Source organism: Rhinolophus ferrumequinum, chromosome 20 (genome assembly GCF_004115265.2).
Source record: "Rhinolophus ferrumequinum isolate MPI-CBG mRhiFer1 chromosome 20, mRhiFer1_v1.p, whole genome shotgun sequence".
In the NCBI taxonomy this organism is placed as follows: Eukaryota; Metazoa; Chordata; class Mammalia; order Chiroptera; family Rhinolophidae; genus Rhinolophus; species Rhinolophus ferrumequinum.
The window spans coordinates 21,538,106-21,556,492 of record NC_046303.1 but is presented as its reverse complement, the minus strand read 5'-3'; the positions used below and the strand labels follow the sequence as shown (position 1 = coordinate 21,556,492).

Sequence of the window (18,387 nt, the reverse complement as noted above, 5' to 3'; positions counted from 1 at the left end):
ATTCAACTCTACTATCTGCTATATAATCAGCTATTACTTTTCATTCTCCTTTTTCTTCCAAAAACTGAACTTTCCATTGGAATGAGAAGCTAAAATATTTTTAAAATCTTTGTATTCCAAATCCACTTGTTTTTTTCTAGAATTTATATATTCCCTAATTAAAGATACTTCACCTTTTCTCTCTTACTAAGATTTTCAAACCACGTTCCTAGGGAACATTACCTTCAAGCCATTAAGTGTTTATGACAAAAGTTTCCGTGGTTAACTAAGTTTGGGGAGTTAGTTAAACAAAGTTAAATCGATTTATTATACAGCTTTTCAGAGCCTTTGATATAACCATTTGAATTGGGAAGAACATTTTAGGGTTTTGGATAGCATGTAGATTTGCCCAAGTTACATAAAAGTATAAAATTATTGACCCGGGAACATCTTAAAAGGACCAATATTTTACAGTATGCATTTCAAGAAATACCATGCCTGCCTCTGGCAGGGTAACAGGAATCACATCTGATGTCTGAGAAATCTGTGGATAGAGGTCCAAGCGGGGCTGCAAGGATTATGACCAACCAGATATAGCTACATTGCTGAGTACTGAATCTACTGCTTTTAGAACTGACACATCTAAAATATCAGGCAGACCATAAACTAAAAATGGTATCAAATAAAAATTGTTTATGGATTATTATAGATCTTTCTATGGGAAAATTACTTCATAATTTTGAATGACAGGGAAGTATGAAGTTTCTTTAACATTATGATCATAAATTACTTGCCCCGTAAAAGGAAGTATTAAATTCAGTTAGTCATAAGTCAGTAGTCACTCAATAGCTCATCTACTAACCTGGAACTAGCATTGCTTGATTTCTACAATGAAAAGGAAGGAAAATATACAGAGATACTGAAAATAAGAACACTGAGCAAGCATTTTTTAAAGTAATAAAAATACATGACTACTAAATAAATTCAACAAAAAGGTTTGTTAATACTTTATTAGTATTTTCTAATGGACAGAACATAACACAAACCAAATAAAATTCTTACTCTTCTTTTTAGTTCAATAAAAATAACTGACTGTTGTTTCGTCTTTGTTAAAGAAGGAAAGTACTCATAGAATAGTTAGGCACACAGCTGACACTTACTGCACAACGAGATGCACAAGTTATCTTTTAACAATTATAATCCTACGATGTGCTCTTTATATTTTTCCCTTGTAATACAGGAGTCATGCTCCTATAAGCAAAATTCACTAATAACAAAAGAATTTTATAAGGAGTGACAAAAAAGACTTTTAAAACAAGTCCTTAAATAAAAGGATGCAGCAACAACGGAATGTAAGTTGCTGGGTTAAGAAGACAGTTTAAACTAGATCTCAAAACATTAAAAATTCATTTATTTTACAATTACTCAAATACACATGCATTAAATGAAAATATTGCACAAAATTAAAATTTTAGATCGTGAAATTGATATTGTTCTTAATTTTTAAAAAATTGGTACACTTTCTGGTAGCATTTAACTGTTTGATTTTTTTCCCCAAACACCAGGAGCACAAACTTAAAATGAGCAAACTGAATTATTCAAGAAAGTTTTTAATGTTTTCTTTTAAAAAAAATTAAGGCTAACCAAGTGCATCCATTGGTCAATGGCACAATTGTTTTCAGCAAATATTCAGAACAACCTAATAATAGGAAATGCCCACCTAAGCACTATATTTAAATCATACAATCAATTTTTTAGGTGAATGAACTTATTAGAAGTTAATAATGATGGTTTCTAAATAGTTTATGTGTTACCTGAAAAAAGAAAACCAGAGAATGATTAATTTTGAAGGTTCCTGCCTAAAGGCACCACTGACTTAAAAAACAAAACAAAACACATTCAAAAATCAAATATCAAAAGACATAAAGCCTCTTTATGTATATTCGTATCTGCAATAAATGCATTAAATGTAATAACTTTATTATACATAGTACACTGTACTTGACTTATGGTTAAATATTTTACACACAGCTTGACCAAGTCATTCAAAGAGTATCTCTAATTTTAGCATGACCACGGCTCTCTCTGATGTAAAACATAGGGGTGTACAGAGAAGATGCACAACCGTTTACGCAGACTACCATTTGACATTTCTGCTTTTGAAATATAAAGTCTTTTAAACAAAAATTATTTTAAAAACTCATTTACTCAATTATTTTTTGGTATGGCGCCGTTATCCTGCAGGGCGCTGCTATGAAAATCTGCAATCTTGCATGACGTTTCTTTCCCTGGTTGATGGCCAGTGTTCCTTACATTATCTAGAAATGTTTTTTCTCATGTACACCCTAGACTTTTACATGAATTCTTTGTTTACCCATAGATTTATTTATGTCAAAAATATACTTGAGATGGGCAGGGGCATATTTGAAAAATCATTGCACTTATGGCCATGCTGACACTTTTTACAGACATGTTTCACACAGCCTCACTTTTAAAGCCTGGGGCATGGGGAGGGACCAGGGCAGGGAGACACACTGAGAAGAAGAAATATTATTTCTTCCACCAGAGTCAAATAGGGGAGCTTTTCTCATCGGCAAGTTGCAATGAAAGGGATTTCATTGATGCAATTCTGAAAACATGCAACACACACTGAATATATGCATACTACAAGTATGCACAACAGCATTATTAATAAATATGATTATTATAAAGCTTTAAAAGAAGGCTTTATTCTGTTACCGTGTTTCCCTGAAAATAAGACCTAGCCGGCCAATCAACTCTAATAAGTCTTTTGGAGCAAAAATTAACTAAGACCGTTATGTTCATTTTTGCTCCAAAAGACGCATTAGAAGAGATGATTGTCCGGCTAGGTCTTATTTTCAGGGAAACAGGGTATTAGGCTTCACTCTGTAAATAGATCTCAGTGAAAACAAGACACTAACATCTTGTTCCAATCTTAAAGCTCCCAAATAACTGGGATACCAATACTTTGTCCCTTTATCTTAAGCACCCAGACTTTCTTTTAATACCAGGATCTTGGCTCAGTGGTGTGATAAGTAGCTTCACTATTTCAAGGTTTTAGTGTTAAATATTTTTAAAACAAAAAATGCTGACACACCTAAATCCTCAGTCAGTGGAAGTATTTAAAACTATGCAGGAATCCTGCATACAAGGGATATAAAGACTTCCAAGATGGACACATGGAGAATGAGAAAACTATAGGAAATGCAGAAGCTCCAAAACTGGAAAAGGTATTTGTTATTGTTGGTATAAAATTATTTTAGGGACTTAAATGTATACACTGAGGGGTTTTGCTAACCTGCTTTATTTAGTAGAATTTTACATTATGCAAAATATAAATAAAAGCATATTTTTAAAAATATTATAGTTCTGTTTTCATTATTTTCATATATGTACACTATAATAGAATTAGGAATTTGTATGTTTACATATGACTAATAAGCTCCTTTAATCCTTTGATTTGCTATTTTTGCAATCACCTAAGGTATGTCTAGGTCACACAATTTGATAAAATTATCATCTGGTAACTTTCAATAGAGTACTGTTTTTGCAGTTCTCATATTTTTAGAAGGACAGAATTTATTTGGCAGTTCTTTCAACAAATTATACCCCCTACTGTATAAACAGTAATCTCTTAAAGGTAAAGAAAACTAATAATTTTGAAACTTTTATATGCTTTTTACACACAGAATGCCAAAAGAAAACTTATGATTGAGTACCGTAAGAGCAAAATAGAGCCCTTAAAGCACATAAGAATCCATTAAAATGTGTTTTATACCAATGAATAACAAATCCAATCAAATTCTGGTTTTGATTGGTTTTATTTTATACTAGGTTTTATTTTTATATCACAAAACTGTAATTTGGGTATAAGGTTACTTCACACTATAGTGGCATTCTGTCATTTTCCCCAGACCCAAAACAGATGTTCCAAAGATCATTCACCTGGCTAATCCACACTATATTAAATTCTGACAAAGACCCATAAAATCATTATGCAAAATAAATCCCTCCAAATTGTGCATTGCACAGTCTCCCACTGTTGAACAAATCAGCCAATTTATCTGTGAACTGCTGTTTTGTGCTTTCCTTTGCTCTCATATATACAGTCTGGCACTTCATCTTTGCTGCAGAATGCTGATTAGTTTAAAACGAAAGAGACTGACATCATTCTTGCTTGAGATGGGGGCAGTATCCTTTCAATGTTGCAAAAATATGCACCAAATCATTTAAGACACAGCAACTCTCTTGGTAGTGGCTGGATTACAGACGAGGATGAGAAGAACCACAGTCTTATGGATGTGTTAATAATCTATTTTGAGACACTAAAAGACCGGTGCAGACACACAGTATATGAGTTAAGCCCCAGAAGATCTGTCCATACCAATTAGTTATGGACAAGATGAACACCAGCTTCACAGATTGGAGTGTCACCTTTTTTGTAAAGAAGGCGCTTGAGTTGTTTGAAGTTTCTGTTTATATTTTTGCATCTGCTTTGACCGTGAATGCAGTTTGTTGAAAAGTTCGCGGAATTTATACTGTGGAAATAATGTTTCCAAAAAGCCTTCCAAGAAGACATAAACCATTCTCCTATTTAACTGGTTGTGCTGAAACATTTCAAAAACACGAAGAATACCTTTCCGTGTTGTCTCAGCCCCAATTATGTGCTTCAGTTCATCTAAATGCAGAGGGGGAAATAACATAATTCATTACTCAAATAAAGGAAACACAAGGCTTAAACCGTGCTCTAAGTTAAATAAACTATGTAAAGTACACGGCAAGGTAGGTAACTAGTAACGAGTAGGTATTAAGTTAATGTGTTACAGATACGTATTATAACTGAGACACAATTTATATGCGTGCATACATGCATCTATCCACTTATACAACAGACAATACAACATGGTACAATAGAGCACAGGAGAAAGAAGTAGGATCTAGACTCAGAAACCCTGAATTAGAATTACAATCCTGTCCTTTAACACCTGTATCTTACCTACCCTGAGGTGTTTGCTTCCTCATCTGTATGATGGAGAGTAATAATAGCCAATATGCTTATAACTGTAAGGATTTATAAGGCTTTAAAGAGACAATGTGAAAAGTGATCTGTAAACTCTAAAACACCACACAAATATTCTTACTATGTGTATGTAATGCACAATGAGAAATATACTATAAGGAAATGATGTGTGAAAGTTGATCTATGATCTCAACAAACTTGCAACACAGTTAACAATGCCATAAAAATACTAAAAGTATAAAGATGTTTATTGGGGGAGGGAACGGGTAGAATTCAACATGAGAATATAAGGGAAGGTTCCCTTCAAGGAAGTGACAACTGAAGTAGACTGTTACCCAGGTAGGACTTTGATAGGTGCAAACAGATGGAGGACTAGCTTTGGTGGAAAGCACGTCCATGAGCCAATGAGCGCTAAGGGGAAAAGAAACAAGGCAGGTTGAAGAAATGGGGGGAAGGTACAGTTTGGAGAATTTTAGGATTCCTATGGGAGAAAGTCGAGCGAAGAATGGAAAACGGACAGTGCTGTGAGTGCTGGGGGGCAAGTCTGGCACTTACTCATAGGCAGTATGAAGTCACAAGAGACATATATCTGAGTATGGAAACAACATGTATGATTATTCTTAGCGATTCTAAATCAGGGCCGCAAAAGCACTAAATAGTCTTTTATTGCTTTCCAAAAAAACATGCAACTTCCAAAGGGTATGTTTCTAACTAGGGGTACAACATACAGCAAATAGTTTGTGAATTTATTAAAAAAAACAAGAGAAGGATTATGTGTATATATAAAAATGTAACACTTTTATATCTCCTTTCTGTGCCTTCAAGTCTTCACACATCATCTTTCAGAGTCACCTTCCAGTTCTACAGCTGCATTCCACCTGACCTCTCCCTTCCCCTGCACTGCTTGTCTCCTCAGCACTTACGACTGTCCAACACACTGTGCTTTATTTACCTGTGTAGTCTGTTTTCTGCCCCCACTAGAATGTAAGGTTAGAGGGTAAAGATCAGTGCAAAGACCATGTCTGCATGACACTTGCTCTATAGTCACTAAATAAATGCAGGAAGGTTTCTTCCAGCTGCATAACTGAGTCAGCCTATAGCATGATCTGGTTTATTCTAATAGTTTATTACTTAATATCCTAAGTTATTGTTTCTTAATATTTTTCTAAAATGTATTTCTAGAATTTGCTTTTTATCTCCAAATGCAACAGTATAGTTGACAAGGCAGAATTAATAGCTACATGGCAAATTTCCAATTTAACTGACAGAAGAGGAAGTTGATTATTAAAATCTATGATGGAAATATAGTTTTAAATTACAGAAGTAACTACAGGAGAATAAATAGGTATCATATGATATTAAAAACCTTAACAAATATTTCTTTTCCATTCTCTGCAACCATAACCTAAAGAGGAGATATCTAGTGGAGAGGAGATATCTAGGTATTTTCAAAGATATTCATAACTAAAGAAGGAACCAAACAACCACCCAGCCACACAAGACTGCTTTTCAATTTATATAGTCTCTCTTACTGAGAGAAGACAAAAGGGACAAAGTGAATCTAAGTGAGACAGCAGTGTTCTAAAGAAGTAACTCAAATTAGACCAACAGAATGCCACTACGTCTACTTTCTCTGGGATCTTGTTTTAATAAAGATTAATAATGGGCCATTAGTTGTTCCTATGTAAAGGGATTCTTTGAAAGAATCTGTTTGTGCTCTTAAGTAGAATATTCTTCCTGAAAACCTCAAACTTCATATGCCTTTAGTAGCCCTCTCATCTGTTACATATTTTATCAACTTTATTCTCAAAATGTTTCAAGGCAGAAAAGTGAAATGGTTAAAAGCACCACTTTATCCCAAGTGGTTGAAAGCAGTGGCTTTTAAGTCACTCAGAGCTGAGTCAGAATCCCAACACTCACTACATCTAGGAACCTTGGGAGGCTGACTTCACCTCTTGGAGCTTGTTTCCTCCCATAAAAAGCTGTAACATTAACAGTGCCAAGCTTCACAATGAGGCTTGAGGATTAGTTAAGAAAAAATGAGAAATGCCTAGAGCAGTGCCTAAGATAAATAAGCAATCAAATGGTAGTTATCATAAGCAAACTAGCATGCTCAATGTCAAAAATTCAGAACTACAAATTCATGAGATTTCGACCAACAATGCTCACTCACCTGGCATAATTGAAAGTAGTTTAGTTTTTCCTGCAATTCTTGTTCTCATTCGAATAGCTTTATCTCTGCATGGAACAGTCTCTGCTAAAATGCCATTTGGCCAAAAGGCATCCCTAATGAAAAAGGTTAAATACATTTTGTAACCATTTCATTTTTCTAATGATACAAGTTAGGGAAATTATTCTAATTTCCTACAGAAAACACAAATATAAAAAACACAAATATAAATGGAAAGAGGAAACATTTCTGAATTTTTATATAGGTATGACTTTCAACAAATAGTAACTAAGTATAAGGTTCACTTTTAGGTGTAAAAGGATATACCCAAGAAAGACAGATGAATTGTGTCCTGAAGTAACTTATAAACACTAACAAATGATAAAGATAGCAAAACGGAACCCAAAGATGACTATGCACAGCCACATACACTTAAAGGAGGCCTCTCTCCTCTCACTGAGATCGAGCATCTCACCTAATATCCTGACCTGAGATTCCTTAGAGTTACCCTCCTTTGGTTCCCTTATAACTAAGCCAATATAAAACAAATTCTGCACCCACATCTCATAGCTGGAGTGATTACAACGTTCCTTTCACATATACAACCCACTCTCCTTCACTTTCCCAGCGTGCCTGATTCCTGTTCCCTAGCTCTCGGGCCAAAGGCAGGAATTATGCCCAGTAACTATGCTTCCATCTGGGAACGTAGTCTGAGGGAGAGGCTCCCCAGAGCAGTCATTCTTAACTTCCCACATTAGAAACACCTGGGAGCTTTAAAAAATATTAATGTCCAGGCCTTCCAACAGATTAATTAAGTCAGACTCTCTGGAGGTAGGGCTCACGCATCAGGGCTTTTTAAAGCATTGCAAGTGGTTCCCATGCACAGCCAGAGTCGAGAAGGACACCCGTTACCTGACCTGAAACAGTATCAACATGCCACTTTAAAAAACAGTACAGTATCACGAGGAGAAACTTCACTTCAGGTTAGAGAAACCCGGTTCCTTACTTTCCAGCAGGTGAGCCTTTGGGCAGGCTGCTTACCTGCCCTAATCCTCAACTTCCTCACAACAAAATGGAGAACAAACTCCCTACCTCATGAAACATGACAAAATTGGAAAGTATACATAAAGTACTAGTTGGCATTGTACCAGCAAATAGTTTTCAATATTGATAGCTCCCTTCTTCCTTCTGTTATTTCAAAACACACGATGACATGAATATCTACGCCCTGCTTATCTTTCACTTCTAGAAAAGAGGTTCATTTCTCGGCTACGATGTGCTTTCCTTGAAGGGACTGTCTCTCTCCGTCCCTGGTGATTGATTGGCAAAGTGCTAGGATACGGGAGGGGCTCAGAATACTTTTGTAGAATGAACATCTGAATTGGAGTATCACTGCTCTTAATTTGTTCTCTTTTCAGAGGTTCAAATAGTTAAAAAATTAGACTATGGCCAAAGATAAACATATTCTTAAAATTTTCATTTAAAATTAACGTTAGTGGGCCGGCCTGGTGGCTCAGGCGGTTAGAGCTCCATGCTCCTAACTCCGAAGGCTGCTGGTTCGATTCCCACATGGGCCAGTGGGCTCTCAACCACAAGGTTGCTGGTTCAACTCCTCGAGTCTCGCAAGGGATGGTGGGCAGCGCCCCCTGCAATTAGCAATGGTAACTGGACCTGGAGCTGAGCTGCTCCCTTCACAACTAGGATTGAAAGGACAACAACTTGATTTGGGGAAAAAAAAGTCCTGGAAGTACACACTGTTCCCCAATAAAGTCCTGTTCCCCTTCCCCAATAAAATCTTTAAAAAAATAAAAAATAAAAAAATAAAATTAACGTTAGCAAATACAACTGAGAAAAATTAACCCCCATTCCTAGGTATTTGAGTATATGACCAGGTCTTCTCTATACTAATATTTCAAATGACTTTAAATCCACATTATTGTGATAAAATATAGCCTAACATCTTCAAGAATTTTTTTTACACTTTGTTCTGCTTTTAAAGAAAACATAGATCAATAGGCCCACAGGACAAATGTTTATATAATTCTTACAAGTCTTTTTGTTCGTCAGTGATGACTAAGCCAACTTTACAGCCAGAAGAAAAGAAAATCAAAGTTAACAATGTTCAGCGAGCGATAACAATGCTGAACTGTACTACCTGAAAGAAGGGACTGTGTCTTAAGATATACCTGAAACGTTTCACTAAGTCTGCTACTTGCTCAGGTGAGGTCATCCAGTCAACATGGTCAACTATTTTTCTGAAAGTAAAGAAATTTAAATGAGTAAGGTCAAAATTTTAGAAGATGAGTGAAATAAAGAAAATACTTTTCATAGAGCTGGCCACTGAATTTGTATGCAAATTATCTGAGAGAAAGAGACTGCTTCAATGACTTTCTTAAAGGCCCAGAGAAGGAAATTATCCTATAAAGGTGGAGCAATCTTACTTCCACAAGTAAAAGTTTAAAAGCTACGTAAGATCAGCTCTAAGTAGACAAAAAGAAGAAAAATGTGGTACCTGTTAATAGTGTCACCATATGTGGCTCTAATAAGCTGCTGAAGTAGGTTTTTGATATTTCTTCGTAACCACTGGTTTCTCTCTTTTAAGTCGAATACTTCATCCATGAGAAGCAGCATCACCCTAAGTGGAATATTGTCATCCACCTGACAAAACATGGTAAGAAATGAGCATATTATTTGAGTTACCTTCTCTTATAGATGGATACTTTTGTTGCTTTTATAAAATCATTGCTGCTATTTCATAGATTAGAGAACAAGTTGTACTATATCTTTCATAACCTGGCATTTCATTCCAATTTAGAAAAGACATTTTTAACAGTCATTTTGACACAATACAGAATTTTATAACCCTACAATGATGAGTAAACTACACAGCTATAATGAACAAAAAAATTCTCAAAGTGGATTCATAACGATCTTAGGGAAAGATGATTTGGCTCTTTTAGTAGAGTCTGAACTAGTTTGATAAGGCAAGTGCTAGCCCCTTTGCCTATTTCCTGGGACATCTTTTCCAAAACAAGACGATATTCTCAATATTTCTCCTTATTTAATACAACAAAACACAATCTATACAAAATAATGTGCTTTGCTTGGCTAATGAGTTGTATGTCCTTAGGTATTGTCAGGAAAAAGAACTAAATAAATTCTAGTACATAGCTAAATTAACATTACAAAAGGCGTATTTCACTAAACAACTAGAATTTTCTTTTAACTTTTAACAAGCAAAAATTTGAACACTTTTCATGGGAATAGTCAATTAATAATGTAAAAAGTTAAGACAAACAACTAGAATGCTTTGATGTGAAAAAACACATATAAAGCCTAAAACAGTTGCAGATTTACAACTCCAACAAAACTGCATATAATTGCTAGTAAGTTTATAATTCTTTCATCACTCAGATATTGTTTCCAAATATTTCTTCTTCATTGTTGTAATTAAAATATTGGGAAATCAGCATGAATTATACATTTTTAACTGTCATGTTGCAAACATTTTCTTCGCACACCTTCTCTTTCACATATTGAAAGCTCACAGCTTAACCAAAGAGGGGGTGGGGGAAACGAGAGACATTTCATTACTGAGGCAAAATAAATACTGTTCTATCCTCTGATCAAGTATATTCATGAGTTTGGTGCTATATGACAAGTCTAATAAACAGTTAAACTGTAAAAACCCTTAACAAAAGGTATGATGTTATGAATATGATACCAGCACAACTCATAATAAAACATTCTGAAATATTCTTGAAAAACAAAAATATTATCTTTTTTAAAGACAGTTTATTATAAAGAAATTCAATGAGAAATTGCAGGGAGATAATTATAACTTCAAAATAAATCTGCCTAATAGAACAAAATACAGAGCTCAGACCCAAACCTAATCAACAACTTGATTTGTGACAAAGGAGAAATACAGTATACTGAGGGGGAAAAGGGCCTTCTCAGTAACAGGTGCTGGGTTAACTAGACTGCTACCTCATTCCATACACACAAATCAATCCTAGGTGAACGCAAATCTAAATTTTGGCATGGCAAAACAAAACAAAATAATTTTAAAGAGAATCACAGAATATCTTTGTGACCTTGCAATAGGCACAGATTGTATATACAGTGAACAAAAACACACAAAGATATTTGCAGTACACAAATACATCTGACAAAGAACCAATATTCAGATTATATAGAACACTCATACTAATCAAAAGACAAAGACAGCCAAGCCAACAGAAAAATGGGGGAAAGCGCGAAACACAGAAGACAAGAAGACATCCAAATGGCCAACGAACATATGAAAAGGGGTCCCATATTTCAACAGTTATCAGAGATATGAAAATCCACACAACCACCAGAATAGCTAAAGTTAAAGACACAACATGGTCTGGTTGTGGAGCACTGGAATTCTCATGCATTGTTGGTGGAGGTGTAAGTGGAGTACACTTTGGAAAACTATTTGATAGCATCTATTAAAACTGAACTTTTGCAAACCCTCCGACCAAGCAATTCCATTCCTAGGTATAGACCCAACGGAAACATGTCCTTATTTTTTTAATCAAAACACTTGTACCAGAGTGTTCACAGGAGTACTCTTCATAGTACAACACATAAATGGTATTATATTTATAATATGGAGTACTGTAAGGCTACGAGAATGAAGAAACTACAGTCACACAAAACATAGACGCGTATCACAATGTTGAGCAAAAAAAGCCAGACTTAAAGGAATACATACCTTACAGTTTCATTTACATAAAGTATAAAAGCAGGGTAGCTCAGGATAGTGATTATCCTTGGTGGGGGAGAGGACAGTGACAGGAAGAGAGCATTAGGGGATTTCTGGGGTACTGACAACAATCTGTTTCTTGTTTAGAGTGCTGATTACATGGGCATATTCATTTTGCAAGAATTCATCAAACTTAACACTTACTATTCATATATACACACACTAATGTCAGATACACATTATTATATTTCACTAAAATGTTAACAAGATCTGCCAAGTATGATCTGAATCACCACTGAGCACTACCAAAAACAAAACCGACTCACAGTATCATCAAGTTGAGCCGAGACTCGACAATGCTCGGGATCTGAATCAGTCTTTGGAATTAAAGGAGGCATCTAACATTAAAAAAAAAGAAGAACAAAGTAAACACACTAGGGCAGTTAGTGAAAGAACAAAATATGATAATAAAGCAAAACGGTATCAAACATAATCAACAGCAGTTGATTTGATTTTGGGGACCATTTATAAACAAAGTGTGTGTGTGTGTGTGTGTGTGTGTATTAAAAAGTATTAACAATCTAAAATTAGAATCCAAATATAAGATGATTATTTCATTACAAAAGATTTTTTTTCCTTTAAAAAAGAGCTTTTGAGTTGGAAAGGAAGATTACTTAGTCAAACTCCCATACCTACTAGAAGAATTTAAAGCTAAGAAAGGCTAAATGATTTAAGGACCAAAAGTTGTAGCATAGCCAGGGACTTTGTTTCCTGATGAATACTAGTATAACTAATTTTCACAATAGCATTTACTTGTTTTGCTATAAAACTTAATAGCATTATAGGACAAAAATGGCATAATGGAATAAAAGAGTACAAAAAGCATTAACTTCACTAATTTTAAATATTTGTTTTAAATGGATTTTAAAATTCTACCATAGCAGAGACTGAGAAGTGACTGGATTTTATAGTGTCCATTTCTGATAAGAATGTATTCTCTTTAGTTTTTCTATTCTTTTTTTTTTTTAACATTTTTTATTAGTTTCAGGTGCATAAAACAATGTAATAGTTAGACATTTATCATTTATATGCCTCACACAGTGATAACCTCCCTCCCCCTATCCACTACTCCTCTAACATCACACACAGCCATTACATTTCCACTGTCTCTATTCCTCCGCTTCTTGTAACTGTATGTGTGTGTATATATATATATATATATAAAATTGTAGTTGATGGATGGAACTACAGAACATTATGTTAAGTGAAATAAGTCAGACAGAGAAAGACAAATACCATATGATCTCACTTATATGTGGAATCTAAAGAAAAGAATAAATGAACGAACTAATCAGAAACAGTCTCAGAGACATAGAGGAAAAACTGAGGGTTGCTAGATGGGAGGGCAGGTGGGGTTAAGGGTGAAGGTGAGGGGATTAGAAAGCACAGTCGGTAACCACAAGATTGCCACGGGGAAACGAAAGTCAATTTGGGGAATGTAATCAAAAATGTTGTAAAGATTTTGTAGGGTATCCGATGGACACTTGTCTCGTTAGAGATACCATCGTAGGGATGATGTAGATGCCTGATCACTGCACTGTACACCTGAAGCTGAAGCTGAACAGTTTTTCTATTCTTTATGAGACCATGTATCTATGAGTCTTCTGAAAGGAAATACGGTAAATCTAAGCAGGAGCTCAATAAATCTTAGTTGATTTAAAAATAGTTTGCTTTAGATATTACGGAAAATATCTTACCTTGAAAAATGATTGCTTTATGTCTTGACCTAATCGTTCTGACATTTTGCCCATGTTGTCTGACATTTTAGTCATTCCCTCTGCCAAACTATCAGGAAGGGATTTAACTGCATTTGAGACATTCCTCATAGAATTTCGAAGAGGATTTACAAAAGTGTCCATCTAAAGGGGAAAAGATATTATACCATGACTTTATTGTATCAGATTTGTTCTTCAATTGAGAAGCCTGGGAAAACATACAGTGTGACACATGAAAGATGTAATAATTTTCCAGTCTATAATAGCTTGTTGTATTTTTAAAGTATATAACTGTTGTCTTCAATGTGTCTTAAAAATGTATTTTCACACACAAATATATGACTAAGAAAATTGAGTGATAAGGTTATTGATGGAAAATGAATATAAGTTTTGGCTGCCTTATTTTAAAAATTCTGAAAAAAATGAAAAGTTTTCCAAAACAGAAACTGATGAAAGTGGAATTAGTCACAACATACTTCTGCCACAGTTCAAGGCAACAATGACAGAGGTATTTTGAGGAGATAGTGAAAAGTAGACAAGCAGAAAACAAACAAACAAAAAACCCAGAAAGCCCAAATAGCTAAAAAGCTACAATTTTAAATTAATTTTTAAAAAATTATTTTAAAAATACATTACATGCTCAGTTAAAACCTACAGAGGAAATTTGAAATCCATTATGAAGAAGAATAAGAGAAGTTGCAAATCAAACATGTAAACCATATTTTAGTAAGGGAGAATAGAAAAACTATAAAAGAAAATATGATCAGAGATACAAAAAGGAATGATGTACAGAGGATTTAGAAGCATTAAAACATATGTCTGTCTGTACAAATGTCAGATAATTTCAATTAAGAAAGGGAGAGACATGTAAAGAAACCAAAGTAGCTACATATGGAACTTTCTCAGATTTATAACAAAAACAAACAAGAAAAAAGAATAACGGGACACAAAACCAATCATAGGAGACTACAAAAATATTTTCCAGAAAGTGTTGAGTCTCATAAAAATTACCACAGAAACAAATTAAGTTCCATGTAAAAAGAAAAAAAACCAAAGTAATAGTAAAAACTGAATTCCATTGTGTAAGGAATATAGCACAATGTTAATAGATGGTATCAAGAAGACAAAACTTCGCCACATTAGTATGCTTTCATAGTTTCCATCAAGGAAAACTTTCTGAAAAGCCAAAATAAGTATAGTAATAACAACAATAACAAAAACTGAATTACAAGATAAATATAAAAGGGTTGGGAGTTTTGGTTACTCCCTGGCTTAAGGTGAGCCAATAGTGCTATAGCTATGCTTGATAGAATAAGCAATCTGTGGGGAAAAATTATCATAGTACAATTTAGAGGCGAACCAAAGGACAGAAATTAGGATAGAGAATGGTTTGAAAAACACTACCACTGGTGAAGAGAGATACAAAATAAAAAGGGTAAAAAGACGATGCTAACTCTCACATGAGCCTGTGTGCCTGTGTGTGTAAAATCGTGTGTGTGTGTGTATGTGTGTGTGTGTGTGTGTGTGTCTGTAATTCTAATTCTATAAAGAGTAGTTTCTGGTTAACTAGAACAGTGTTCAAATCAATCAGAACATTATTTCCAATACTGACATCATTGCCAAGTGGATTTTTAATTGTAATAACATTATAAATAAACTAATTCATGAGAACACAAATAGAATTCTTAAAGAGAGATACACATAAGAATACCACATTTAAAATGCACAGCTTCAGGGAAAACTGCCACCTCTCTAAGTTATAACATTCACAGAAGCGGTAGAATTTCAGAAGCAAAGAAGGCATGAATTTCACTTTAATCTACAACCTATATTAAAAACTATTTGAATATCCTCAAAAATATTTTAGAATTTTATATATCTTACACTTGGCAGCAGAGATGTGGGTTCAACTAATATAATCTTTAGAGACGGTTAAATGAACACAACCTCATGTGCGATCCAGGTACGAGGCTAAACTATCACTGATACACTTTTAAGATAAGAGAACCTAAATCTATACCATGGATTAGACAATGATTTAAAATAGTTGCCTGTGCACCATCCCAGACCTACAGAATCCATTTCAGTTTTTTTTTCCCCCCAATTTCTGATGGTAAAGCTCAAGCATCTATCTGTATTGGGGTTGGGACAGCGGGAGCCACTGAGGATGGAAAAACCTAGACAGGAGATTCTGACGCCTAACCTTGAAATAGACTTTTAGAAGCATAAAAGTAGAGTCCATCACCATATGATATCATTTTTAAAAACAGGATTTGTCTTGAAACAGATGTTCAGAACAAAAAAGGAAAGAAATCTGCAAATTACCCAGCAGAGTTTGAGTAAATCAAGGATTGCGGCCAAAGTGTACACTTAGCCTGATTACAAAGATGTTGTCTACTCATCTAGTCACCACCTCATTTGAGTAATTTGTATTGATAACAACACGAATGAAGGAATTTTAATTTAAATTTAGGTCCCTAACTATAGCTTAAAATGCCTTCACACCACGATATAAAAGTTGACAGAGACATACTGTGTGCATGACAGGCATGTCAGTTAGTTTTTCTAGGAATTGGCCCCCAGATTTTGAAAAGCTAGCCAAATTGTGCGACCAAGTTATTGTTATAAAGTATTATTTCTCAAGCTCCGAATAGCCATGGATAAAATGTTTACAGATGATTTTTTATCTAATAGCTATTTAATTTACTGAAATATAATTAAGGGAAAATATTATAATTCAGCCAAAAAGGAAATGTAGCTGAAAACCCGTAATTTTTGATGCATAAAAATTATTCCGACAATCTAAAAGCTGTCAAGATGACCCTGGTAATTACCAAGGTGATTTATGAAAAATGTATGTTATTATGCATTTCCAGAAATCATTCAGAAGGATCTTTAGACTCCAGCAGTAATTTTTTTAAAAAAGTGATATACAACTGTTTGGAGAGATATATATATATACATATATATATATATATATATACACACACACATACACACACACACACACACACACACACACTCACACACACACACATATACATATATATGTATATACACATATACATATGTATGTATACATACATACATATATATACATATATATCTGTATATATATATATATTTTACTGCTGGTTAGTAAAACATAATTGTGTACATTTAATACTATGTTTCTTTTATCTCAAAACGCTGTTATCAACTATTAAGCTTATCTTAAAATTGATGCAATTTTAAGAGAGAGGAAAATGAGGTAAACCTGAAAAAGACAGAATACTGAAATGCATCTCTATTGACAATAAAACCATTAAGAGTTGGAATTTAAACTCAATTACTTCAATCATGAAATACAAAGATAAGACTAACATTTTTTCCCTATCATAAGGTATAAAAACTGGAACTTGTTATTAAAACAAAACATTTCGCTTAGAAATGTTAACATTCACTTGAATGTTAAAACTGACCTAATCACATGAAATTCTTAAGCTTAGAGTTACTAATTCTTACTCATTTCGTACCAATTCCTTAATTAAAAAAAAAAAAGTTCATCTTTTTTTGGGGAGGTCGGGGAGAAGTGGTAGGGGAGTCTTTTTCCTTTTAAATTTTCATTTGGAAATAATTTCAGGCTTTTAAGAAGTTGCAAAAATAATACACAGTGTTCCTACATACCCTTCACCCCGCTTCCCCTTCTATTACAGCTCCTGCTACTATTGGTGGTACTACTGAGACCCAACATTTATTCAGAGGTTATGAGCCTTTGTATACTGTAATACACAGATGCTCTAAAATGAGGAATGACACCTTCACTTCTTGAGAAAACTAAAAGATCAAAAAGATTAAGTAACATGGTACAGGTCACAGCTAATAAATGGCAGAGCAGGGGTCTGATCCCAAAGTTTGTGCCCTCACCCACCAAGCTATCTTGCTCAATTTGAGACCTTCATCATTTATTGTCTTAACCTAGTATCTTATTCCAAGTATAGGTCTTGTACCCCAAAATGAATTTTAAATAATAAAGATTTCACTAAAGAGGCATAAAAATCATACCCTCTTTAACACTTTTCTTATCCTTACTTCAAGTAGAAGACATTTCCTCCCAATAAGAAATAGTTCCTTCTGAAGCTAATGAAAAACTGGTGACCTGTCTTAGGCAAACCTTCCTTAATGCATCATTTCAAAAGTTTTTTCCCTTCTGTTGAAGTTACTGCTGGATTTTAATCTCCATGTAAAAACAGGAGTTTATACTTATTAGACACAACTATCAATAACAGTAGGCTTAATAAAGCACAGAAAGAAGAAAAACACTCCAAGGAGCATTTAATAAACTTTTCTAGTCTCAAAACATACATACAAATATAAACTTATTTTCTTTTATCAAGATCAAAGTATGAAAATGGATCTGTAAAGAAAACCAATGCAATGGTCTGCTTACCTTGCGAGCAAAATCACCTTTCCCTTTACTGTAGGCTTTGTTCTCAAGGAAATCATACACATAGTGAGCCAAAGCTGGGGATGCTTTCATCATTTCAGGAGTTAATAGTAACTAACGGGGGAAAAAAAGGTATCTCACATTGATAGAGTACTAGAAATTAACTACTTTTTATAATTTCATCTGGCAGAAATTTAAGAATGTAAAGAATTTTAATTTTATATTTAAAAACCACTTAATACAGTTAAAGCCATCAATAAT

At 34.2% G+C, this 18,387-nt stretch overlaps 1 protein-coding gene across 3 annotated transcripts in view; it reads right to left on the bottom strand.

The window, feature by feature from the left end:
- Nucleotides 1–958: 958 nt before the first annotated feature.
- SNX13 (sorting nexin 13) overlaps nt 959–18,387 on the bottom strand; it is a 119,399-nt gene continuing 101,970 nt past the window's right edge. Inside the window, exons 20-26 of one of the 3 annotated variants that reach the window (XM_033088312.1) lie at nt 18,130–18,240; nt 13,683–13,844; nt 12,252–12,323; nt 9,703–9,848; nt 9,377–9,445; nt 7,194–7,306; nt 959–4,678 (exon numbers count right to left, since the gene is read on the bottom strand). In XM_033088312.1, coding sequence (XP_032944203.1) covers nt 4,431–4,678; nt 7,194–7,306; nt 9,377–9,445; nt 9,703–9,848; nt 12,252–12,323; nt 13,683–13,844; nt 18,130–18,240 — 921 coding nt within the window. In that variant the 3' untranslated portion in view covers nt 959–4,430. The remainder of the gene's footprint in view (nt 4,679–7,193; nt 7,307–9,376; nt 9,446–9,702; nt 9,849–12,251; nt 12,324–13,682; nt 13,845–18,129; nt 18,241–18,387) is intronic. The other 2 variants (XM_033088313.1, XM_033088314.1) reach the window with 2 other exon arrangements.